The sequence below is a fragment of the Triplophysa rosa genome, linkage group LG23, assembly GCF_024868665.1.
Source record: "Triplophysa rosa linkage group LG23, Trosa_1v2, whole genome shotgun sequence".
Classification (NCBI taxonomy): Eukaryota; Metazoa; Chordata; class Actinopteri; order Cypriniformes; family Nemacheilidae; genus Triplophysa; species Triplophysa rosa.
The window spans coordinates 16,242,803-16,270,465 of record NC_079912.1 but is presented as its reverse complement, the minus strand read 5'-3'; the positions used below and the strand labels follow the sequence as shown (position 1 = coordinate 16,270,465).

Below are 27,663 nucleotides of genomic sequence, written 5' to 3'. Positions count from 1 at the left end.
CACTATCTAACTCAAAGCTAAATAGGAAATGACAATAAATGAGTGAATCAGACACGAGTCTGAAAAAAGGGATAGTGCAGTAACACCTGAATCCTGATGTTAGACGTTCAATTCCCAACGAATATACTGGGAAAAAAAGAAATAAGATGAATGCACTGTAAGTTGCTTTAGACAAAAGTATCTGCCAAATGCAGAATGCAAAAAAAGAACAAAGGTTCATATGGGCTAAATCAATTGAATCCATTCAATTAAATGTATTTCTAAGGTGCTTTTCACAACCCACAGTTCCAAAGCAGCATTACAAAGCACAGTGCCTTACAAGAAAGCCAAAGTCATTTCAAGCAGATGATAGAGAAATGAATCTACCAGATGCCAGTATGAAAAGACTGCAGATAAAACCCGTGAAGGCTGTGGTGTTTTTCAGTGTAGTATGCAATGCACTCCATAAAGTTACTGAATGCAGGAAAGAAGTAAATCAACATACCATGACATTTGTAAGGTCTATATTCACGTAACACAGTATCCAGATATTGATTTTTTGTAGATCCATAGTTAAACTAAATGCAAGTGGTTAGAGAGCGAGTGTGGCCTGCAATAAACGCCCCAAAATGTTTTCATTTCTTTTTCCAATGAACTGCTGTCTCTGATCTGGTCTGTCAATCAGTTATCATTTCTATGAATGATGGTGATGATTCCGAATTCTAACGGTTCATCTCTGGCACTTTAATAAATATATTAATAATATCATTTTTTAAATCTAATAAAATCAAGTATGCCTATTATTTATTATATTGTTGTTATATATAAATCAGGGCTGCACAATGAATCGAAAATAAACTTCCCGCGAATTTGGCGGTTGTCTGCGTTTTAAATGCCGCTGCATCGGAAAGCCAGGGGGCGCTCTCGCATAGAAACTCTATAGAAGTACCATCACACACGTAGTTCCAGGAAATGCACATGGGCATCTTTCTATTGCCGTTCTTCAAGCCTCCTCAGGTATTTTCATGACAATAAAGTGTATTCATAATGACGATGTTTGACAGGTGTTGCTTTTTCAAATGTACGTTACAAGCGACTTTCACATCAGGCAGCATTTCCTTGTAACCACAGGGCCATGCTTTAAGGGCGACGTGCGCATGAAACACAATTACAGACTTTGCGATTTCATAATCACTCTAGACAGGTCGATTTACGCAATATTAAGTGTTAATCGCGATTTATCGTGCAGCCCTAATATAAATGAATTATATTATACATTTTTCAAATAATAGTCAACTATGAAGAAAAATTCCATTTTATGCTATTTTATGTTATAAATATTATTAACATAAAATATATATTTTTAACAATTTGTTTTCTAAAACTTTGCTGTCACATGACAGGAGACACATGGACAGTTTATTGACACATGGACAGTTTATTTGCCATGCCAACTACCCATAGACTATTTTTCAAATAATTAGATTAGATTAGATTAGATTCAACTTTATTGTCATTACACATGTACAAGTACAAGGCAATGAAATGTAGTTTAGGTCTAACCAGAAGTGCAATAAGCAAGTGCAGGATATACAGTTGTGCATAAATAATACATACGTTTCTATGTAATTACATTTTTACAATTCTGTAAATGGCAAATTCTTCTGCTCTTGGCGTCTGTTTGGTGGCTCACATGTCTTCTCTGAAATTTTCTGGAGCTTAGCGGGTGGCATGGGGGAGGAACACTTTGTGGTATGTCATGTTTAGAGCTCTGGGAGGGGAAGACCACTGCATGCCAGTCTGCCTGTGAGCAACAAATGACAGCTGAGAATTAGAAGCATTTTCCAGGGCCACAGAGCAGCTCCGGGGTGGAGATCTTGCCACAGTCAGACCCCTCACTTCGCGTCAGGCCGTCACCTCCACTAACACAACTCACCAATCAGACCTGGAGATGAGACACAGAGCCCTGGTGCATTAACACCTCCATTCCAAACATACACAAACACAGTCGACTTTCTTTGGGTCCCATGAGGTACGTCAACAAATTATTGTGCTGGCAGAAACACTCAGCCCGTCACGAAAACACACACAGACTTTTGTGAGCGAAATAAAGGTCTATTCACACCGAGCCAGAATTTTCGACGTGATTTTTTGGTTTAACAAGGTTGTAAAACAAAACGACGCATTCTTATGAACCCAATTCCACAGTGCAAATTAAGTGCAAAAAAGTTTTTTTTTCAACTTTTTCATAAAGGATGTAATTTCCGAACACTTTTGGAAAGGAAAAATCATCTGTGATATGCTGTGCTGTTTGTTTGCATTGGATTGGGTAGTAACGGCCAAAGCACTTTAAAACTCATAATTCCAGCCACCCAGCTGAAAAACCTGCAGCATTTAGCGAGTTTAAAAAACGATTTATTGCATAATAGATTTATTGACTAAACTCTATAAACTAGGGTATCATTACAATAATACACACAGACACCTCAAGCATTCACTACTGCTTGGCAAAAAGACAGAATTGTGCTTGGCACATGCGACACGTTAAACATTTATGGGCAGTTAGCATATCATGGAGGTGGTGGTTCCGCTGTGCGAGTGTTGTGGGAGTCTGGAAGTCTAAGAACTTCCTCCCCACACCCGGGTCACAGATTCACACCGGGTTCAACTCCTGCAGCACTGCGGGCTTCAAAGATCCACACTTCTGTTGTCTCGTTTGAGAAATGAGGTGCCACATTCCCTTGGGTCACACACACATACTGTACATACGCACACACATGCAGTTGAATGTGACTTCTCACAGGGCGCCATGACAGACTTATTCGTGTGCTGCGGGAATAGAAAGTGTTCAATCAACTTGACTGACAGATCTCTGTATCTTATTAAGTGACGGCTCGGGATCTAGTAACGGTGAAAGTCAACAGTACGAGTTAAATGTGCAGAGTTCATTTCATGGGAAAATTTAACTTACAAGGAGGCGATTCTGTATGAATTGTGACAATCATTAGAAAAATCGGATCATTAGAAAAAGCAAACATGAAGGTTGCTTTATTGTTTAATTGTAGTTTTATTAATATTTTAAATGAGCTTTTATTGTTATATTTTCAGTTTCCAGGCTAATTTTAGTTTAAATTTTGATATATGTTTTCTATTTTTAATACACAAATTATATCGTTTAATTTACTTTTTATTTCAGTTTTAGTTTAGGTTTTGTTTTTCCTTACCTTACTGAATAATTCGAAAATGTTTTTATAATTTTAGCCTCAACTTAAACGTATTTCAGTTTATTGCTGTGGTTTATTTAACTTTCTTTTAGTTAAAGTTTTTCAAAGAATATTTAGGCCTATTTGATTTCAATTAACAGAAATGTTTTCTACAATGAAAGCAAATTGTATGAAAATGTACAAATTTTAGATCGTATGAATTAATTAATAATTAATAAATTAGCCACCAATTCACAAAAATGTAAAAAAGTAAAAAACTGTGATAAGAATCAATCAATTTTGTTGTAAAATTTGTTACGAAATAATGGCCAGACAACAGGGTTAAAAAACCAAACCGAACAAAATCAAGTGCTAAAACTGTGAAGCACAGCCATCGGGACGGAAAAACAGGCCGTGTGCTGGACTAATTCTTTTTCTGTGCTGTGGAAAGGCGGCTGATATAACCTGAATCCAATTATCATGCCTCATCATTATTCCATTCTCAGAAAGCTACATTTTTTATCCACTGTACAACTTGATGAGCTTGATGTTCACAGGCAAATCACACTTTACACAATTACCACAGCTCATATCTCCACTCTGAAAGAAGGAAAATAAAATGGAGAGAAGGAGATCTGTGATGGATGGAGCAATAGTGGAGTAACGATGGTGGGATGGATATTGAGATGGGAAAATGGATGGTGAGGGGATGGATGGAGGAATGGATAAACGAAATGATGGATAGATAAGTGAAAGGATGGGTAAATGGATAGATAGAAAATTGGAAACTGCAGGAAGAATCTGAAAATGGCGTGACACCTTAAAACTGTCTTGTGATTATTAATTCAGTGCTATAAGATTCAACCAAAATGTTAAAATATAAAGTGTTTGAAAGTGTGAAGAAGACAACTCTAAGATAGGTAACTTCTGCAAAGAGAACAAGAACATATGAAGAGTTTGGTTCCAAAATGAGATAACTGTTTTTAAAAAAAATAAAAAAAACATGTTTTTTATTACGTGTTTTATTGTGTTAGTTAGCTGTATTTTTTTTAGTTATTATGGCTTAAATCAAAAGAAGCCAACTGCAGTTTGATTGATATTAATTGGAATGCACAATAAAACAACCTTTTTTTTTTATAAATTTGGAACTAAATTTTTTTCTGTTTTTATTTCGCTCATACCTTGTATGCAGGGGCGGAGCCAGGGGGTGGCCAATGGTAGCCAAGGCCACCATAAATTAATCTTTGGCCACCCCCCGTCCCCCCCATCGCTTTGCCGGCAACTTTTTTGCGGAACCATTTCTGTACACAGTTGTTCCCATATGGACGCAGTTCAACAGCACACCTCAAACAAGTACTTCTCCACCCAAACTGAAGGTAGCGGTAATACACTCAACTTGAATTTCAACCACCAACACAATTACAGAAGAAGTAGTGTTGTTGTTGTTCGCGTGTGCTCCAACGGACTCTGCGCATGCAGTAGGAGGACTGTCTGTTTCCCGCCGCGAGAGAAGAGGTCACAGGTAAGTTAACAAGAAGAATTAAGTTTATTCACTATGTTTGAAATGTTTCTTGTCTTAATGTATGTATATTATGGCTGGCGTGCTGAAGTTGAAACAGACATGGTAAAGTTTGCTAAGTTAATTTAGGCTGTTAACTTAGCAATATGAAAGCTATAAACAGTTTCACTGTGTCAGTGTCATTTAAAAGAGCGTTGTAGAAGGCCATTAAAAGCAAAGTCAACTTTCAGTGCTGATTTAGCTTAATGGTGGTGGTCTGTCTGTGTCATATCCTTGAAAGAGAATTAAAATATTTTGTTGGCAGTTGGCAGCCAAATGATAATATGCAAAGTATTGCAAAGGAATATTTTTGAAATGCTTGCCCATAATGTTAAGGTTACTATATTTTGTTTTGTTATGCTATACTATGTTTTTCTGTGATGTTGTAATGTTTGTTTGATAAAAGTGCATTTGGTATATTCTTATGTCATGTAAATTGTCATTATGGTGTGAGCTTTATCACCAATTAAAAAGACACCACCTTCTGCAATGCCACACTGTTTCAGATCTTTTTTTTAAATCAGTTTAGTAATACATTAAAAAGCTTATGTGGATCTTCATGATGTAATTCTACATGGCAATCACTGCCTGTTTAAGTAAATGAGTGAGTGACTAAGAAACACTACTAGATCCACAGTGACTTGCCACATAGGGAAAAAAAAGATGATATCAGTTTCTGTGCTACCCCTGTGTGAGCTATGGTCTCAGTCTGGCCACCCCTATGAAAATTGTCTGGCTCCGCCACTGCTTGTATGTAACAAAAGTAATGGCTATCTGAAGTCGGCTGAGTGCTATGATTTTCAGGAACGGAATTAGGAGAAAAACGGGTTTAAAGTTTTTAAAGGGTTACCCTATTAACAATTTAATTTAAAAAAACATTTCCTAGTGTTGAAGTTTATAAAAATACTGCGTGTATAAAACCGTTTGAATAAAACGAAAGTAAGGAAAATGGTGCTGGGCACACTTAAAGAACGAGAGCTCTGTCAGGAGTGCTAAGAGCACTGCATCACTACACAAGGACACTAGCAAACATTATGGACAACAACTAGTAAGTAGAGAAGCAAGTTTCATATTGTTTATTATGGGCATAGTGTTTGAACTTTTGATCATCCCTTGTATGTTTTGCGATCACGTTCCTGAGGCGGCTCGCATGAGCAGCGGACCAGGGATAACTCCCAGTGATCCAGACAGTGAGCTCCGCCATCTCACGATAATGTTGTATAAATAAAACTTTGCATGCCGTAATTTACACAGGACTGGTGGGAAATGTGCATTGATCCGCCATCAATATTCATGTTATGTGGTTTACTTTGATAGGTGAACTGTCTTTAGTGTGATTTTTGCAGCTCCGCCGGCATGTCCTTGAACGTCAGCTAGCCACAATAAACCGCTATCTTTCAGCAATAAACAAGTAAATTTTGCCACGATATTTTCAGAGATGATAGACAGAATAATAATTGAATGAAAACCCAATTTTGCCAAAAAATTGACTTTCTATTTTTTTATATTCCTGAAAACGTCCCAGCGACATCCGACGGGTTTTCCCAGATCGCATCACATATTCAGAACTTCCAAAAACTCCATAGCAAACTAGAAATCTTCAGATAAATTAGAAAACAGCTAAACAAACCCTATTTGACTTCAATCAAATCTAAACTCGCACTTGCACACACAGCTCGCACCAACTGGCGGTCAAACATGAAGGTTGAGCGATAACTTTGAATGCTTATCACGGGAGCCTGCAGACTTCTCTGGATGCCACTGAAACCTTCTGGCGACTGGTTCTTTAAGATTTATTTTCTGGATTTGTTTTGCATTAACCAAATGCATCTATTTGTATATCAACAGCCTATGGTATGTAAAACCACAATCCTCTACCCTTTGTCGTCTTAAGCCAGGAAGCGATTTCGTTCCAACAATGCAGCCACCTGTACAGGGAAGGGCAAGTTGAATAGCAACAGAAGATAAGAAAGGTTTAGGTCATATTCGTCTAGAGTAACTTGTTCAGACATTGGAGAGGATCAGATGTACCCTTGGATAAGCAACGCAGAGGGCAAGATCATCTGCTCTATCAAATGCTCAACATGCTTCATTAGCTCTCACATCAGACACAAACAAACATCGTACAATAGTGACAAATGCCTCAATCTCAAAGCAGTCAACACATAAGCTGTTTTCAATTGTATAATGTAAACTTGTGGAAAAAAATGTAACGCTATATAGACATTTATCACGTAATTATCCTAAAATCTTAATAATTATCATAAAACCCTAATGAAAGCAGATTTCCAAAGTGTGTGTTGATTTAAAGATGACGACATGGATCTGAGAGTTGGTGTAATACTGACTCAATGCTTTGCACTAAATTGATGCTCTATCGACACCTTTAAAGGAACAGTTCACCCCCCCCCAAAAAGACCTGTCATAAACCTGTATATGACTCCTTCTTCTGTGGGACACAATGTCCCAGTTGTTTTGTGTCCATACAATGAAAGTCAATGGCGGTCAAACCAATGTTCTTCAAAATATCTTCTTTTGTTTTCTGCAGAAGAAGTAAAGTCATACAGATTTGGAATGATTTGACATCAGAATTCTATTTTTTGGGTGAACGATGCCTTTAACCCCTTTGAAATCCACCGTACCGCTGGCGCCACACTGCATGTTTATGGGTTAACTTTGTGACATTAAAAAAACTCACGAAACAAAAAGCTAAACATGTCACATATCTTTGGAAAGCTGAGATTCTTGTGATTCAAATAATGTAAACCATTTAGGGGAACGATCAACACAGAAGGTACAATCAGTGTCTTTGTCAGACCACCAACAATCAAATAAACAACGACTAAACTGACGGAACTCACCTATGAAGCCTCCCGATTGCCCAATGATTCATAAAATTTCAACAAAAACGGTGTTGTTACACTGTAAAGGCTCCAGTCGATCTAATTCAATGAAATATTTAGCCCAAAAAACATTTATATATCCATAAACATCCATGGAATGTGGTAGTGTCGTTTCAAGTTAGCCGAAAGAGCAATCAAATCTTCAATGTTTTCTGCGGTGTAGCTTCTTTTCTATTGTAAACAATACGGATTTGTTGATGTCAAAATGGCCGCTGACCCCTGCACTTTGAATTGACACCTCATTTTAACCAATAGGTGAATCTAAGGGGTGTCATTAGGCATCAATAGCCAAGGAGCGACCTGGATGACCAATGACACCGCCCTCAATTTGATGGACAACAGATCGATCTAATCGCATCAGAATTTGCACATGACTGTCTTGTATGATAGCCAATGAGCTTCTGAAAAGATTAATATGCAGCTTTAGTGGGAAGATTCAATCTATCATGCAAAAAAGTCTGTGCGCAAATTACTTTAGTGACACGTGCGCCCGTGCGTAAAGAGAGCGTTGTAGAGTTTACAAGTGAAAGTTAGCGTTGAGAGATTATACAGGTGAAAAATGGCAAAAAGGATGATAAAAACAAAGTTTACACTTGACGAAGTTGTTGAAGAATGTACTCGGCGTAACAGTGATCAATCAGAGGATGACATTTCAGACGAAGAGAGCGATGTTTCATCCATTGACACGGTTGCAGAGGACCTGTTTTTGGATGGCGGAGACGTCACTCTCGACAAGTAAGTATTTTATTTTATTATATTATATACCATATTTTACTGTGTATACTGAGTTATGTGTTTTGATGTGTTCCTGCAGAAGTGTATATTGTTTATGCATGGGTGTAACTTATATGTTTGCGTGCGTGCATGTGTGTGTGCGCTCGTGCACTGGTGTATATGTCTGGTTGTGTGTGTGTGTCAGGTTGTTTGTGTGCATGTGTTTCTGTTTATATATGTGTGAGCATGTAAAAATATATCCAAATGTTTTGTAAACAATTTTCTCTTTGCATTTTGGTAACACAGACAATCAAATGAAACGGATGAAGACTGGGAGCCAAGCAGCAAAAAGCCATATACCAACAGGCAAGATGACAGCACCTCATCGGAAGATAAGCCCCAAACCTCACCTACCCAGAGAGATTCTGCCAGCAAAAGACCAAGAGGCAAAGGACGGGCTAGAGGAAGAGGCAAAGGACGGGCTAGAGGAAGAGGCAAAGGACGGGCTAGAGGAAGAGGGAGAACTGCCAGCACCAGTGGTCAAGCTGAGATGTCAATCCCCACATCTGAAGAGAGATGGAATGATGTTGATGTTCCTGATGTGACACCACCACAACCCACCTTCAGACCCACCAAATCACCAGGCCCCCAGCTCATACGTACAGCTAACTACACAGCTTTACAGCTTTTTCAACTTTTTTTTACAAACTCTGTGTTACTGACAATAATTAAAAACACCAATGACTTTGGCTCAACGCATCACTCAAATCCCTCCAACCCATGGATTGACGTAACAGTGCGAGATATGCTGGCATTCATGGCCATGGTAATTTATATGGGTCTAATAAAACTCCCGTCCATAACTGATTACTGGAGAGAAAGTCATCTGTACAGCTTGCCGTTCCCTAAAACGCTTCTTACCGGAAAGAAGTTTCTCAGGATCTGCCACTCCCTTCACCTCAGTAGCTTGGTGGATGATGCTGCTAACGAGCAGAGAAGAGGTACCTCAGAATTTGATCGTCTTTGCAAAATCAAGCCACTATACAGTGAGATTAGGGATGCATGCAAAATAAACTATCACCCTGGCCAGGAAATTTCAATTGATGAGCGGATGGTTGCCTCTAAAGCGCGTATCGGGATTAAACAGTTCATGAAAAATAAGCCTTGTCGCTGGGGTTATAAACTTTTCGTACTGGCGGACTCGAGCAATGGGTACACATGGGACTTTTTTGTGTATGAAGGAAAGCTGCAGGGAAACAGTGGGAAAGGACTCAGTTATGAGTCGGTAATGGAGCTTGTTGACACACAGTTGCTTGGCACGGGTTACAAGCTCTTTGTTGACAATTTTTATACAAGTCCCTCCCTTTTCTGTGATCTCCTTCAAAAGAGGATCTGGGCATGCGGAACGATACGCACAAACAGAATTGGTTTTCCAAAAACCAAAATAAACACTCTGGTTTCGAAATCTTTGCGTGGGAGCATACGGTGGATCAGAAAGGACTCCCTCCTCTTTGTGCAATGGCGAGACACAAGGGATGTTTTTATGTGCACAACACTCCACACAGCCCATGGGGGGGACACTGTTCAGAGAAGAGTGAAAGATGCAGATGGGCACTGGGTTTTGAAGAACATCTCTGTTCCACCAGCAGTGAAGGAGTACAACCGGTATGTATTATATAATCAACAATCTTTTATGCTATTTGAAATTAAATCAAATATGTGGCTCAGTGTTGCTTTTTCTTCCTATACAGGTTCATGGGTGGAGTGGATCTTTCAGATTCGCTGATCAATTATTACAAAGTCATCCACAAGACCCAGAGGTGGTATAAGACATTGTTTTATCACTTTATGGACATTGCTATTGTGAATGCGTTCTTGCTTTACAAGGATCTTACCAAAGGTAAAGGAGAGGTACCCATGCACCAAAAGGCATTCAGAGAGACACTTGTTGAGGAGCTGGCAGCAGCAGCAAAAATTCCTGCTCCATCGTCCACTCCACGCAGCAAACATCACAAGCCTGTGCATATCACTGCACATAGCACCATGGGTCGTCTGAGGTGCAGACAGTGCCAAGCAAAGACACCAGTGAAGTGCTCCTCCTGTGACATACCGTTGTGCTTTGTGCCAAATCGTGATTGTTACAATGAGTGGCATGATGCCAATAACTTGTAAAATATAATTGTAAAATGTGTAAATAGTTATGGTCTTACATATTGACTTATATATGGTTTTATATAAGGTCTTCATTGATAGATAGATATATGTGGTCTTATGTTAACTTTTAATACCATAGCACTTGTTTTGTATCTGTACACACTATAACTTGTTATGCTTCAGTTACTATGTGTCAGCAATTACTGACAGTGAATCTGGATGAGAGATTGAATAGCACTTAGTGTAACCTTTCACTGGTGCCCAAAATTATGACTGTACAATAAAGCATTCAAAAATAGCAGCATTTTATGTGTTAACATTCAATGTGCTTAAAAGGGGTCATTTGGAGTCACCAAATGGCCTTTTTTGGGAAGCGCCTAGATATAAACTTAGAAAATTAGTGTTTTTACATACACTTATCTAAGGTATTGTTATCAAATTTGAAACGAAGCTTGCTAAGGCTTCGTTCTGTGATCCCAATGTGTCTTCAAGCTAATACCTCCCAGTTGTAGTCATCTGCAGGCATTTTTTAACAAAAACAAATTTAGGCGGAATATAATTATTTCCCTTTTCAATGTGTTCAAAGTTCTATTACTCAATACCAGTAAGACTTGCAGTGATTCTGACTGTTAATGAACAAACCTCAAAGTGTCTCCTTTCAAAATATGCACAAACCATACATGTACTCCAAAGGGTTAAAGAACAGAATACAGTTTACTTTGGGCATGCCTTTTTTAGGCGTTTTAGGTTAATTTTACAGGAATGCTAAGGGGTTAAAAGCTATTATACTGTAGTTTTAATACTTATTGACTCATAAATGTAATAACATTTACATTATGGAAATTGGAAAATATACATGTCATTTTTCCGTCCTGACTGAACACACAAACGCTGTCAAAGAAGCTAATCTGAAATATGTTTGACGTTTAATATACAGCTGTGAAAAGCAGATTTTCAACCAATAAGTGACCAATCTGTCCTCGCTGAAAACAAAACTGCTATGACAAAATCACAAAGGAAACGAAAACCATTTTATAGACAAAGCATCTTGTCAAGTGTTTCTATATTGCATTGTGCCAGTATACGACACAGTGCTATACAAAAAATACATCATCTGTCAATTTATAATATACGTTTCATATCAGCAGCACTTACATAAGTCTCTCCGATATGAAAACGTCTGCCAAGTACATAAATGAAATGCATGTGGAAATAAGAAAAGCGATTGAATGAATATGCAGAGTTTACATAACTGTGTGCGAGTCGTCCACATCAAAGCAGACTAGATAATCTAAGCCCTTGATGACAGACAACTGCACAGGCAGTAAACCAAAGACCCAGATGGTCTCACGGCAGGCCCACTGACACAGAAGGACCCGTGTTCCTGAGGGCCACCGTTATTGGCAGTGTGATCAGAGACCTTTTAAATACCTCACGCAGATTAATAAGATCAAATGAGACACTGAGACTGAGAAAAACAAATGTTTTTACCTTGAGTAGAGGTGCAGCATGAAAGGAAAAGAGAGAGAAATTAGTCTTATTTCAGGCAAACAGAGAAACACCAAGACATATAATACATACAGTACAATATACATAGAAACATATCAATTCTGTGTCAAAGAAAGTTTAAATACAATAAGATTAATAAGATGAAGATAAGACATTTCAACAATTCAACCTTTATAAAGTTGTGCCATTAAGATGTCCCCCTGTTGTGTGTGCGCGTGATAAAACTTTCAGTACAATACTGATAATTACCCCAAAATAAAACTCTATCATCATTTATTTACGTTCCTGTCATTCAAAACCTGTATGACTCTTTCTTCTGTGGGACACGAAAGAAGATATTCTGAGAAATGTCTCTGTGGTTTTGTGTCCATATAATGGAAGTCAAAGGGTGCCAATGTTGTTTGGTTACCAACGTCCTTCAAAATATTGTCTTTTGTGTTCTGCAGAATAAAGACAGTCATGCTGGTTTAATATGACATGAAGGTGAGTAAACGATGAAAGGAAAGAGTGTTAAACTTCAGTGCATTACACATCCCACACCATTTGTGCTACTGACATGAATGACAACTCCGACTGTGTGGAAATTACAGTTTTATGATACTAATTCTTAATAAAAAATGTGTCTTATACAGACAAACAATGACAAATGAAGGTCAAATGAAATCTTCTGTCTCTTTCTTTTATCACATTTGTGATCAGTGTGTTACGAGCAGGTGGCCATGTGTACATTTGAAAACGAGATTTGTGCTACATTTGTTTAACTCAGATTACTAGTGTAAACATTACACTAACAGGATTTCGTGAGAGATTATTTTAGAATTAAGAGACATTACAAACAGACCGATAAACCCTGGGTTTACAGCAATTAAAATAAATCTGAGAGATTTTGACGCACGCCATGATCTTGGCGTTGCTTGTGCCACACTCCAGCAGCTACATGAACAAACGCACCAAGAATTCCTCATGAACCGGATGACATTCCCTCAAACAGAGAAGCCTTTCTCAGCACCTGTTGTTTTTCACAGGACCATGTTTCAACCCTTTTCATCTGTGCCCACTCAAGCACTCTCAAGCAGTGTTGTTTTTTAAAAAACAGGTGACGAACCAGCGGCTTTTGGGTAATTCTACCATATGTTGCAAGGATGAATCCGAGCCAGCCGCCAGGATGAAAAATGAACAGATGCATGAACCTTTCTGCTAGATTAAAAACAGAGTTTATAAAAAGGGGCACCAACCCAACACTGCCATTTACAATAACACCGACACAATCAATCAACCTAATGGGCTTTAAATGGCAAAGTTAATCTCGGAAAGGAGAACGCAAAAAAAGAGCGAGTGGTAGCTTGCGTTCTGCGAAGAACTGCGGCAAAGTAGCTAAACAGTTTTGTAATTCAGTGGTTCTCAACTGCTTTCGCTTCGGGACATAGATTTTACGCTGCATTCTGGTGGAAACCAGAAGCAGTACCAAAATTGTCCAGAGAAAGTCAAACATCAAACATAAACTGCACAGGCAACGGTATTCTGAATTCTGATTAAAATAAGAATTATATTGAACCATTTTGAAATGCATAACAGGAAAAGTGTGAATTATCATCTTAAAAATATGCAACAAAAACAGGAAGAATATTGTGTTAGTATACAAATGTTTCATTAACAAAAGATATGGGAAGATTTTCTCTTCGCTTAAAAATGATAACATTTTTAGTTTGGTGTTGTACTAAGGCATGATTATGTGGTTCACTGCACTTTATTTTTGGCTTTTAGGATATTTTTCCCTGTGACCTGTTTTCGGGTCGAACCCCGGTTGAGTATCACTGCTGTAATTCTAACCTTCATACAAAGGTCATAAATCGGACACTGGGCAACACATCATCGTTTCAACACTCGACCAATTCCTGACCCGACCAGTGCCCAGCGAGATTCTTTGCCTCTGGCCAGTCAGACCTGCTGTCCTTCTGGAAAAACAATCTAATCGTTCTGACAAGGGGCGGAATATGAAAGGCGCTATGAAAGAAGAGCTTTACTTCCCCCCCTCTGGGATTAACCCCACATGACCTTTGACCTATAGGCCTAACGTTGGTGCTGGTTACCACTCACAAGCCAACTCAGATTCCAGCTGACCTCTGATCTTTAAAAGGAAAAAGGAGAGGAACAAGACGAGAGTGAGTTGGTCCAGATGGCTCTAAAACAACAGATTTTGGAACTCACAGAGAGGAAAATGTCAGATAATGTAATAATGGACAAAAGAGTCTCATTGGGTCATGATGCCACCTGCCACAATGTCTACTCTTAATGGCTACTGTTATCATAATGTTCAGCGATAGAACATGACAGTGATTTGTAATCTAGAGACTTGGCTGTCATGCCTCGTATCCAACCCACGCCACAGACCACAAACATCTGCTCACTGTATCGGGTCCTGCTTAATTACATCCTTACAGTTGACGAGCATGTCATTAAGAGAAACCAAGAATAAGACAAGGCCGAAGCAACCCTAGAGCTGCACTAACAACAAAGGGAGGGACAAATGCATTTCAAGACACATTATGATTTCTACATCAACTACGTAATGGACTATGAACTTTCTTAATAAATGTTCCTGGATTTATTATGAACGATTCATCACTGCACATTATTTAAACATTTAAAGTACATTTACTTGAACAATTTCCAATTTCTCATTATCTGACGTTCTCTGCTCTGAAACAATCTTCCTTTTCTGTAACATAACCACGACTATGTGGCCAACAAAAAATTACCCAATAAAGGAAAAGCTCACACATAAATTAAAATTTACTCACCCTAATGCTTACCCAGGTGCAATAGACTTCTTTCTTTATGATACACAACCATACTATTTTTCACCTTAATATGATTTAAAATAACAACAGTTTTTATTATAATATAAATGCCAGAGTAAATGATGAGAGAAAATTAGTTTTGGGTCAACTATTCCATTCATATTATAGCTAAATAAAAGAATAATATCTGGATGTGTAACATTATGTTCCACTTTATAAAGTTACAATTTTGTAAATCTTTGTTTTTTTTCTTCTTGTTTCCGAGTAAAAAACACCACTGTAAAACAAACTGCAGTAAAAAATTACAAATTACAGAAACAGACTGCAAATTTACATGTCAGGTGTAAAAAGAACCATGCACATTTTATTACATGCAAAATTTATTTTGTTTTTTTCTGGCGCCCCAGCAGCTAAAGTATTAATATTTTTTACAGATCAGATAATGGTAAAATGACTTCCAATGACTTCCTGTCTTTAATCAAATGCTTTTTAAAATCAGCATTTGTCATTTAGAAACGGATCTGTTCTTGACATCTATGGGGAGAATCCATTAGCCATTATTGAATTTTAATTGTGTTACAAAAGAAGCATGTCCCTTGACATTTCTAAACATGACTGCCAAAATCCATGTCCTACCCATTAGTATGGGATACTGGGTGAAACTGGAGCATTGTTAGCATGAATGGTGACATTAGTTAATTTTGACCTCTGCTCTTAGGGTTAAGCGGTTTATTCCAACAGGAAAGAGTAAACATACATGGAGTTGAACGGGGTCATACAAATTGCTGTGAAAATATCTTGAGGACATATCTTACACATAAATACTACTTTTACCATCATTTATTTTAATTTAAGCAAAAAACTGAGTAAATAATAACAGAATCTTCATTTTTCTGTCCCTTTACGGGAAGCTCAAAGCAAACCTGATAAAAGGGTAAATATCTGCCCTCTGTAAATCCTATCCTTTAGTAAGAATCTTAGCTGAGCTGTTTTTCCGTCTCTCAAATCTCTGAAAAGCCAAGGCTTCCCTGAAAAATACTTAAATGTGATTCCTGCTTTATTCGGTTCAGCGTGAGCTGCTGCTAAAAGCTTCGGTGTTTAATGAAACTGGAGATGAAGGCAGCGAGGCTTTGGCTCATTCTTCTACACCTGCTGAAGGAAGTTAAAGCCATCAATCAAAGCTCACGGGTTGTCTGACCCGAATAAATGATGACAGGATGAAAGTGCCTGCTTCAGGATAAACACAAACACACATACTTACGAAAACACCAGTCAAACTTATAATATTTAAAAACATAGGCCTATTATTTTGACATTTTTATATTTTGTGATAATCAAAACAAATATTGAAACAATCACAAACTATTCGAATAATGATTACAATATATTCTACAAATGTCCCTCGGATTATTTTCATCCCTACCAACTATTTAGCCACTAATAAAGTTTTGAAAGTTTGTATACTTGGTCACTGAAAAGACAAAAGTGTCTGTGAAGTGAAGCATGCTTGAGATGTAGAGAAGAAAAAAACATTTTTTTTTATAAAGAACATTGCTTATTTTTGAATCCAGTTGCTTTTTTGTTAAAGGTCCAATGTGTAATTTCTTGGAGGATCTATTGACAGAAATGCAATATAATAACTATGTCTTCAGAGGTGTATAGAGACCTCATATTATGAAGCGTTATGTTTTTATTACCTTATAATGAGCTATTTCTATTTACATATGCCACGGGTCCCCTTGCATGGAATTCCCCATGTTGTTTCTACAGTAGCCCTAAACGGACAAACTGCTCTACAGAGCGCATTTCGTAAACATGTGATCTCCTTTGGCAAAGAAGCGAAAATGTGAAGACATCTTTGTTCTGTGCCAGCTACTGTAGTGCTTTAAAAGGGAGGGGTGGAGAGAGCCATTGGTTGCAATTCTCAACCGCACCACTAGAAGCCACTAAATTTCATACACTGGACCTTTAAATAATGCAAATGTGTTAAAATATTGGTATGTACAATATAAAAAAACACTAGCTATGAAATTATCCTTAGCATTGTTGAGTAAACAAATATAATCTAATATTGACAATGTAAACTGTGAATAAGAGTTTATTTTAGCGAACGTTCACGTGGACGTGTTCATAGCACATGCACTCCACACCCCAACACAAATGACAGGCAAATGTCTACAAAATGTCTAACCAATTCCAGCTAAAAAGCAATAAAAAAGCTTTGCAATCTCCCAACTAAACACACAATATATTTCCTTTTGTCATTCGTTTAAACTGCACGTATGCACATTCAGAGCTCAGGAGCGGCTGCACTTTGAAGTGTAATTTACATGTCGTAATAGCAAGACCATCTGGACCGCAGTCGCTTGGGACACAAAAGGTGATAATTGACAAAATAAATCACTGATCACCTTTTGTGTTTCACGAGCACAGGGCCCCTCGACCACAGAACATCCTGTTCAGAGATCCACACTCACCAACTGTCCAGTTTTAGAAGATGTATGATATCAGGTCCCCTCAGGTTCACACAGGTGTCTCAGCAGAGTGACCACAGGTGTGCAGTTCATCACACTAAACATGTTCCAGTAAAGCCGCACATCCAGATTAAATTAAAAACAGATCACTGTAGTTTTTTTTTGTTCCGCCCACATCGAGTCTGCACCTTTGTTCAGTGAACATGGCAAATACGTCAAATATATAAATACACCAAACACACCCAATATCCCCAAATACAACATTGCAAATATGCTTACTGTAAACGACACGATTTCCGTATGCATAGAAATGTAAATGTCATGCTAGTGTACAAATACTTTAATGCACAAAGAAACAAAATCTAAAGCATAAAATCTAAGTCTCTAAAATCACATTCCTCTAATAAAATGAGGTCAGTCCAGTTCTGCAACTGCTATTGTTGAAAGCTCTTTTGTTAAATCTCCAGAAATCTGCACTATTTGTTCCAGAAGTTGCGTCATCAAATACATTTCTTGGAAAAAAAACTTCAACCCTCCGGTTCAACACCGTAAGCTGCCAAACTCCACGTGACCCTGGCGACTGGTAAAAAAAGAGGAAGTCGTTGATGCAAATAAAATAACCAAGCATGAAAGGCTCGTCAAGTTCCCGTGACGTGACGTTTAAATGGAAGCTGAGTAAATCACGCTGCGGTGTCGTTCGGTGCAGGTCATATCCTGTAAATCACATACTGTTTCCTACACTACTAACCATTTATACAGACGCTGGTGCGTGATATGACCTGACGCTGACGGTTCTTTGAAGTCAACAGTCTGTAGCGTGCACGGCACCTACTCACACATTCAAACCCCATGCACATACTTAGAAAAAACAAAGATGAAAGAAAACGTGGAGTTAAAAAGGAAACTCCAAAAAAGAAACAAAAGAAAAAGAAAAAGTGGCGCTTTGGTACATCAATGCAGAGCCAAGGAAAATATGGCACACTGGAGGGATGAAGAACTGCTGTCATTTGATCTTATAGAAAGGTTGCGTGTTTAGCTTTCAATCACATCATCACATTACAAAGGCCTTTGGGGCGCTATCCTTCACAAAAAAAACATCTTCAGCAGTTTTTTCAATGAACAAACTTTTGGAAGCTCCAGCTCAGGGATTTTGACCGAACAGCCAGGTTGGTTCTGCGTGGACATGCACCGTTGATAAACGTGATGGATGGCTTAATTCTTTGGTTTTCATATAGATCCACCCACCACTGAACATCCACACCCTGGTAAAAACCAGTCTCATCGGTACAGCTTGCCCTCAAGCTGCAATATATACTGTATAAGACAAAGTCAACCAATGAGCAACCAGACTGAATCGTTAATGTTGTTTTCTTACATTTAGTAGGACTGTCGCCTGGCAACAAACATTGAAATCAGAAAGCAAAATGGAAAACAGTTTTCACTTCACTTTGATTCTGTTACTACCAAACTTGGAAAGCATATTATGTGTTCTCTAAAGCACTACTGAATTGTGTTCACATCAACCACAAACCATATTGTGGTTTACATATCGCAGATTTAAAGGGACAGTTCACACACCCCCAAAAAAATGTGTCATCATTTTTCTGACCTCCTAATGTCATTCAAAACTGTCTTATGTGATGCACAAAAAATATATTTTGATAAATGTGTCCATACAATGGGAGTCAATAGGGGTCCAATGTTGTTTGGTAACTAAAGTTCTTCAAAATATATTCTTTTGTGTTCTGCAGATGCAAGAAAGTCATACAGGCATGAAAAGACATGAGTAAATGATGAAAAAGAATGTTACTTTTGCGGTGAACACGTGCTTCTTTGTTGCATAAAGCTTTTCATTAAATAAAACAAACCAGATCTGGTCAACCAAACCTCTAATGGGAAGGCAACAGATCGTTCATTTGTGTCTCTCACTTTGAACTTTCAATGCACCCACCAGCTGTGCGTAAAAAGATGAATACAGATGCCTTTCAAAAACAAGACCAAAACTGACTGACAGGATGCCAGTCTTCCCTTCCCTTTCAAACCATGGATTAACCACAAAATTGAGCATGCAGATGTTTAGAGTGTATTTATCTGCTTACAATAAACGATTACCCACAATTCCCTGCACATATCTGCAGCTTCAAACAGGTGGATCTTTATTTATTTGCGCTGGTCATTGTCTTCGGAAGCCGTTGAGATGGATTTGCATTTTAGACAATTCAATTATCGTGCTTGTCAAGCAGGCTGGCGTAGTTCACAAGATTCCTTCAGTGCCAAATCTAACAACCCACAGGACAGAAAAATTACAAGTGAGATCTTTTTAATAACTCAATTGTTGCTTCTAGACAGCATGAGACGAAAACGGACAGCAAATGGAGTTTGTTGGCTGTCTCCTGCTCATCAGATTTTTTTACAATATCACATCTGAAGCGATATGATGACTTTCTGAAGAATGTTGGCGGTACCCATTCACTTATTTTGGACGGACGAAAAAAATGTATGCAAGTCAATGGGTGCCGGTGCTGTTCGGTGACCAACATTCATCTTCTTTTGCGTTCTGCAGAAGAAAGAAAGTCATACAGGTTTGAAATGACAAGAGGGCGTGTAAATGATGACAATTGGCATTTTTGGGTGAACCATCCCCTTTAAAGAGATTTCAACAATGGCTCAAACTGCGACTCTAACGTATGTGAATGTAAATCTTTCTCAATCACTTCTAAGACCATCTGAGCTGTGCTTTCAACATTAATTTTAGTTCTATACTCTTACTGCATGACAACAACTGCCTCACTTGTCAATCTTTATTTTTTTAAATATCTTGTAAGAATTCCTTTTCACCATTCAATCTCATTCTTGTTACACAGCACACGTTGCAACACCTAAGAACATTTAATAACACACGACTAGATTGATTTAATGTTGCTGTAGCGGGAACGTTTGTTCTTTCCATTTCTTTTCATTTTGCTCCAAGAAGCAACTTCAATAGAAGTTTGATCATCAATAGAAATGCATCAGTTCGTGGGAACGGTTTCGCTCTGAAACAGCTGTGCAGTCAAGTATACGTGACACTTTCTCTTTAAGTAAAGCAGTACTGGGAAATGTGGGTGTTGGGAGTGACCAGTCAGCAGCATAAAGCACAAAATGAATATTTCAAAAGCATTTCATCATTCATTTTCCAAATTCAATCTACTTGTCAATTTGGAGTCTCTCCCGAAGGCAATAAAGATCCAGACATATTAAAACCAAACACATTCATAACGGTCCACACACCGAGCAATTTTAACAAACACACACAATCAAACCTGAAGAACTTGGAGACTGGCTCTCCTATGCTTCTTAAAGAACAGTTCACCCAAAATATCATCTCAAACTCAGGGTTTGTACAGTTCAGTTCTAATTTGATGACCTTTCAGTTCATATCTCGCTAGCTGGCTTTATTATTGATTTATGTCATATTAAAAGCAAAAACGTCCCTCGTATTATTGACTTTATTCCAGTAGGTCACTGATATCAATCACGTTCACGCTGCAAGGTAATTCAACTTTTTTTTTTTTTCATAATGTGATCCAATAACAGCAAGTCCAATTCGAGGTGAAGAGTTTAAAGTTAATACTTAAGTCATTTCCAATGCAGCAATGAGTGACATCTTTATAACCAAAGAATGAAACAAAACTTTACAGCAAAACACAACAGGGAGAGAAGAGTCATACCAGATATATTATCGGTGCTCCTATGAGCAACACAAATAAGATTTATACGGTCAAAAAAACAATTTAGAAGACAGTTTGTTTAAAAACAGTCATAAAGAGAGTATGACCACATAAAGCAGACGGACAGACAGACAGACACACACACGGATGGATAGATAGATACTTGTACTCGATCCTAATACTTTGAAGGGAGGCGATAGAGCATCAATCTTTTTCCACAATTACTCTTCACAGACAGTTCTGGAGGTCACTGTAAATCTCCTGTATTGTCATCAATGTGGCTGGATTTATCCATTTATCACTTCTCCCTCCCCTTCTCTCTCTCTCTCACACACGGCATTTCTCTTCCCATCAATTTTATCACTACCCACCGTCCTCGCATGCTCACCCCACCTCGTACATTCATTCCAAACAAACCTCTGTCTAAACAAGAAAGTTCCTCGCACTAAAACCCTGTTTACCGCCTTTCTGATTCATGTCCTGGAAAACACAAAGCGAAGCCACCCACATCCCCAAGTAGCCGCAGGCGAGGCGGTGATCTGCCCTCCACCGATCCAAGTATCTGCAAAAAAGCCGCCTATTATTGACCTCCATCATAGTATTAATAAAACATGCTCTGTATAATGTAAACCACCCTCCGGCAATCGGAACATATGTGACCTCACTTTCCCTCGATATACTGCAGGCCCAGCACATGTATAAATACAAAGAGTACCATAAATGGATAATAATATCTCCAATGATGTGTGCCTTAGTTTTCTCTCCCTTGCATTCCGGCATGGGTTATGTCTCAAGATCAGAAAGATGGGGACCTGTACAATGCCACTTGCATACCACACACCATCCATTCTCTCAAAACACAAGTTTAAAGACCAAGAAAAAATTTACATTTTTGGGTGAACTATTCTTTTAAGTTTGTCTTTATGACCTGTCTTCTCTTTGACGTTCCTCCCATATTTTCACTCTATACCACGTGCAAAAGAAGCTAAAAAAAACAGCACGTTTAAATCCCTCAAATGCTGCGCAGCCAAATATCAGGCAACAGCATGCAGATGTCTAATAACAGAATGCCAGTCCAAATTTCATAGAACCCTATTCTCGCCGGATGAAGGCATCTGCTCAGCAACCACAAGAAAAAAAATCCACAAACGCTTTCGACGGAAGCCAAATGATCGGTTTCCACAAACTCAGCCTTTCCTTTCTTTATTTAACATCTTACGCGTTAGAATAACAGATGCCGTTTGCTCAGATCAGCAAGGAATCAGCTGCGTCACGGGTGGGTTTGGATGCCCCGCTGCTGGGCTGATGAAGAAGATTCTCTCCCAGCTCTGATCTCGAGGCATTAACGGAGCTGTGGGAAGATTTATGCCACGCAAAAGGAATCAGTCTGGTGCGGATCGCAGGATCCCTGTTAAGGTTTCACAGTAAAGCCAGACAGCAGCCAAAGGGAGACAGGAAACACTGCACGTGTGTTGACGGGCTGAGCTAGTAAACACAGTAGGTGGTGAATGTATGTAGAAGTGAAGATTGAATCCAGTAAATCAGAGCAAATTAAGAAAACTCTATAATAACCATTTGGGCAACTCTATGCAACCGCTCTCTTCCAAATGGCAGAAGCCCCACACTACCCTGAACAGAATTTGCGCTTGGTTCCTTTTCACACCTTTCTATCCAGTTCTGAATCAAGCCAGCTTTGAATGGGATCCGGTGTGTACGCATGTGAAATCCAAGTTATTCTTGTGTGCGCTCAAGATGTAAATCATCACGTCTGGATCAGCCGCATAGATGACGTTTTTGGCATTTTTTCTTTGAAAAAGCAGATGGTCTATTTGTGATTCAGAAAATAAATAAAGCAAAAAATATTGCAAAATATGTTTAATCATTGGTAAATTATTATTTTACATAAACAATTTTTCCCTCATCGCGGCAAAAAAAGCGTGGGTAACAGCCTGCGTATCCAATGTCACCAATGACGTCCATTGCAGTCAAATAAAAAAAAACCACACACCACTAAATGTGCATGTGCAAATATGTTGATGTGCCTGACAGTTTGATAATAAAACCCAATTGGGGGCCAGCCCTTTTTCACAAGTTTAAATAAGACCGTGTTTTAATGAGGATGGCATGACCTTAGTCTCTGCAAAGAGAGAGAGAGAGAGAGAGAGAGAGAGAGAGAGAGAGAGAGAGAGAGGAAGGGGAAGGGGAAGGGGTGGGCTGTCCAGCAGATTGCATGTCATCATTATAATAGGCTCCTGACCTATTATTAGTCTGCCTTGAGATGGGCCTCCAGATTTGGATTGGTCTAAAAATACAAGAGAAAGTGTGAGACATAAACCAGCCGGTGCTTAAAACATCCAGACACACACACACACACACACACACACACACACAAAGAGGGACACAATAACCCTTAGCTGTCCAACAGACTCACTCGAGACCATCAAACCATAATTAAAGAGTCTCCTGCTAACCACTCATTACCTTGTAATTTGCCCTTGTAAAGCAGCAATCTGTTGAAGGACCGCCAGACAGCCCATTTCCTGCACGTAACAGTATAGCTCCAGAGACCCGCTAAGTAAGATGTCATTCACCGTGGACATCTCATTCTCGTCCGAGAAATCATGTCATCCATTTTCCCAACACAAAGGCGTCCGAGGAAATCAAAGTTCATGGCAAGATGATTCAACGAAATGAAAAGGTTAAAAAACATAACTGTCATTTTGCCCTTTGATGCTAGATGAGGCGAGCAATAAAGGCAAGAGATGCGTCTAATAGCTTTTCTTTGACACTCGAGGTTTCTCAAACTCTGTGCACTTCCCGTGTGGCAAACCCGGCCTACGATTCCTTGAGTTTAATCCTTATTTCCTCAAAGGGATGAACATTTTTCTCTTTAGTGAAATAAAATGATCAGCTGTATTTAATCCTCATCTTGCGGTCTTCGCTTTGCCTAAATTCAATTTCATACAGCACTGAGTCCAGACGAATGATGTGAAGATCAGTCATCTGATCACTGAGGCAGCGAGGGGAGAATTCAAGCAGGTCGTTTTACCATTAAAAGTGTAACGCATATGTAAGCATCAATTTCAACTTTCGTGCAGAACAAGATTTAGTCAGGAATGTAAGCGTTGCTTGGGTTGGTACGGACAAAAGTTTCACATGTAGGAGATGACTTTCAAGTTTGTCACAAGTTGTGATAAAAGAACAGTATATTCACAAATGAAAATTCAGTCAAGTATTCATTCTTGTGTCAAAGCTCATGTGACTTTCCTTTGTGTGGAACGCGAAAATGAAAGATTGACTAGCTAATTTGTACGAATTTGTATGACGTAAATCATACAAGAACTAATAATCATTACAAAAAAAAACAATAATGAAGCCCCACCCCTAAAATTCCCCTAAACAATCTGCACAAATGATGATGTACTAAAACATACAAATAAGCTTGAACAAATGCATCTCAATTAGCCACCACATCAAAAACTTGAATTATTTTATAAATGAATGATTAATAAACGAATTGCCATGAGACAGTGTTTGTTCTGAAGAACTTCAGCATTTGAAAGTGAGCAGTCTTCCGAACACTTTCACAAGAAGAAAGTCTGAATAAGTTATTGTTGTACTATTTTTTAAGTTCTTTCCAAAACAAGCTACATCATCATTTCCATTCTTCTTTGATTGAAATAACCCTAAGTTAACTTTGGAACTGATTCTCTTTCTATACGACACTAGAGAGAGAGACTCGCGCACATTGCTAAAGAGATTAGCGTAACTCTATGGGCGTCTTTAGAGACAACGTCCTCTAATCCCCTGCTGATCTGATTGGATTAACACACTAAGGCTGTCCCGGCTCTTGGGGACGTGGCTGCGTGCTCTGCTGTCATGCGGTGTGTGGCCTCTGATGCCGCTATCATCCTGAGGTTCAGCAGCATCCCTGACCTACCGACCTTAATACGGAGCTACAAACAAGCCCTTGAGGCACCTATGGCTTTCAACGAAGTTTGTACACACCAGTCATGTAGATAAGTAGTATACTGTATGTATACACTAACACTGCCCGGGAAGAGATTTCACAAAGAAAAATGGAGGGTCTGAATGTCTGTGTAATATCAGTTTTGCATTCCTTAAGATAAATCACCCAAAGCGGGGTTGAAGAAAGCATCCTCCATTTACCTCCAAAGTGCGTCTGAGTGGGTCTCACCGAACCGTGAGCCATCACAGCCTGACAATGTCTGATTCAATTTAGCCACAAACATCCTGGCGTCTCCCAGCACTACAGACCAGCGCTCATACTGAGCTCATTCACTTTCATGCCTGCTTCAGGAGATTTGTGCCTAAGGGGTCCAGGCATCTGCATTAAACTTGCATGCCAGGTAACCACAGCTGTCTATAACAGACTGTATGGTTTTCCCTACAGCAGACACATTAGTTTGCTTTTTTGAGCGCTCACCCTCATGTTGTTCCAGACCCATTTCGTTTTCCATCGATCACAAAAGTCTAATTCTTTACAATGACAGTGAATGAGGATTGAGGCTGACTTCAATTTTTTTGAGGATTGACTCTTAGGATTAGAGTTTCTTTCTAAGGTGATGAACTATGACCAAAACATAAAGCTAAACGAAAATCATGATAACCACTGCATGTAACCAATCAACGGCGGTACCCATTCAGCAAACCAATGCAAGTCAATGGGTACCACCGTTACCAAACATTCTTCAAAATATCTTGTGTTCTGCAAAAGAAAGAAAGCTATACAGGTTTGAAATGACAAGAGGGTGAGTAAATGATGACAGATTTTTCATTTTAATTTTATCTTTAAAAACATGACTCTATCCCCAATTCACTGAAAAACATAAGGGTAAGTAAATGGCGACTGAATATTACATTTGTGTGAACTATTCCTTTAAGAGCTTGACTGCGGCAGGCAGCATCATTTCACTAAGCAAGTAATGCGATTATAAGTGTGCAGTTTTACATCAAAGGAGAGAAACACCATAGTCACGCGGAACGAAGATGACAGCTGATGTGTCCGTACAGGCCAGCAGCACCAGCATTGCATGGACTACCACACTCGCACACGAGCAAACAGAGAGAGACGATGAATGCAAGACTGCATACAGCCAAGAATACAATGAGCACACCGAGGAAATAAGAGAGGGGGAAAGTCTGAGAGAATTTGGCTCTCATTTGTCTCTGCGGACAGGTAGTTAGTGGCTTACCGCTGGGCTGTCCTCTCGCAGGCTGCTGTCCTGTCTTTCTAGCTCGCTAAATCACCGCCTGCAGCCGAAGCCTTTATTTTTACGTGTCCGTGCACCTTCTTCAAGATCACAAAGAGGATTTGCCTATTGAGAAGCTATATATAAACTCTGTTCTTAGTGGTCTCCTCTGCCTTCCGTGCTAGACGGTGGTAACTGAAAGCTATTTAAATGGAGGAAAGTGTTTTAAAAATTGTTGTGAACGCATTTGCAATTTTTATTTGACTGACAGAAAAGTGAAAATCCAACTTGGGACAGATTACAACCACATTTAGCATCCATGCATCTTCTAACAACCATTCAATCCACAACAAGGCCATACTTTGACATGATATTCCAGAACTACTCCCAACAGAGCTTCACACCCATATTTAGTTGCACAAAAGCCGTCTAAATCTATGTCACCTTTCTGTCTGATCCAGATCTCTACAGCAGAAATGTGTGGTGAAACACATGACATAAACAGAAGAATAAATCTTGTTATTGCATTATGATCACTTAAATCTATGTCACCGTTCTGTCTGATCCAGATCTCCACAGCAGAAATGTGTGGTGAAACACATGACATAAACAGAAGAATAAATCTTGTTATTGCATTATGATCACTAATTATTACAGATCTTTGATACTTGAAAGGTTTATGGATGGTGCCGTGGCCTTTGAACAGCCGCGTCCTGCATAATCGTTAAGATAAGCAGCTGGCATAGCATGCAGACGATGTAAACAGTCTGCAGGGGTTACAGACAGATTGGTCTTAAAGCGGTGTATGGATGTGTGCTTAGGTAAAAACTAAAAGTGTGTGGGTGATGGGTCAGGAAAGGGCGGAACACTGAATATTCTTTGCAACCTGAAACATTTATAAGTATTTATTGGTTAAAAACTTGCTGCCAAGTATTTTGCAAGTTGTCTGAAAGTGTTGACTAACTGGCATGCATGTTTTATCCTTGTGTACTAATACAAAATGCACAAAGTAACATGTGGAAACCATGCAAAAAGACATTAAGGGTGAGTTTATGTGAAACTAAAACGGCTTAGCCTGTCATTTAAACACCTATACAGCCACGTGCATACTGTGACATTAATTTAGCAGAGCTCAGAGCCTGTCCTAACTATCAGTTACAGCATTTTCATCAAGAGCTAACTAACCTTTTTCTATTTCTGGTCGTGAGTCAAATTGCATCTCTCTCTCTTTCTTTATCTCATCAAAACACCACCCAGAGGAACAACTTGATAATGAGGCTTTACTGTAGAGTTTATGATCATCATAACAAGCTTCTGCCTCCACCATAAAACTATATACAACTAGTTTTAGTACCACTACAAACAATTGCTAACCAGCAGCTGAGATAAATAATATATGAAACGAAAGATTTTCTATTATTCTAATAGCATTGGAGCTTTCAGGA

General features: G+C 38.8%; 3 protein-coding genes across 3 annotated transcripts in view; 1 reads left to right on the top strand and 2 right to left on the bottom strand.

Moving 5' to 3' along the window:
* hs6st1b (heparan sulfate 6-O-sulfotransferase 1b) overlaps positions 1-27,663 on the bottom strand; it is a 51,094-nt gene that overhangs the window by 20,520 nt on the left and 2,911 nt on the right. The window lies entirely within an intron of this gene.
* The window catches only part of LOC130546923 (uncharacterized), a 79,361-nt gene continuing 53,225 nt past the window's right edge, over positions 1,528-27,663 (bottom strand). The window contains exon 6 of the mRNA XM_057322468.1: positions 1,528-1,924. The gene's annotated coding sequence lies outside the window, so the exon portion shown is untranslated. The remainder of the gene's footprint in view (positions 1,925-27,663) is intronic.
* On the top strand, positions 7,370-11,281 carry LOC130546921 (piggyBac transposable element-derived protein 4-like). The gene is made up of 3 exons (XM_057322466.1): positions 7,370-8,378; positions 8,664-10,022; positions 10,109-11,281. The coding sequence occupies exons 1-3, from the start codon at positions 8,203-8,205 to the stop codon at positions 10,527-10,529; spliced, it is 1,956 nt and encodes a 651-aa protein (XP_057178449.1). The 5' UTR covers positions 7,370-8,202; the 3' UTR covers positions 10,530-11,281.

Excerpts from the sequence above, each read along its gene's own strand:
- LOC130546921 (XM_057322466.1), top strand. The coding sequence starts at position 8,203 with ATGGCAAAAAGGATGATAAAAACAAAGTTTACACTTGACGAAGTTGTT. Across the intron at positions 8,379-8,663 it reads GGAGACGTCACTCTCGACAA|ACAATCAAATGAAACGGATG; the intron begins GTAAGTATTTTA and ends TTGGTAACACAG. Across the intron at positions 10,023-10,108 it reads GCAGTGAAGGAGTACAACCG|GTTCATGGGTGGAGTGGATC; the intron begins GTATGTATTATA and ends CTTCCTATACAG.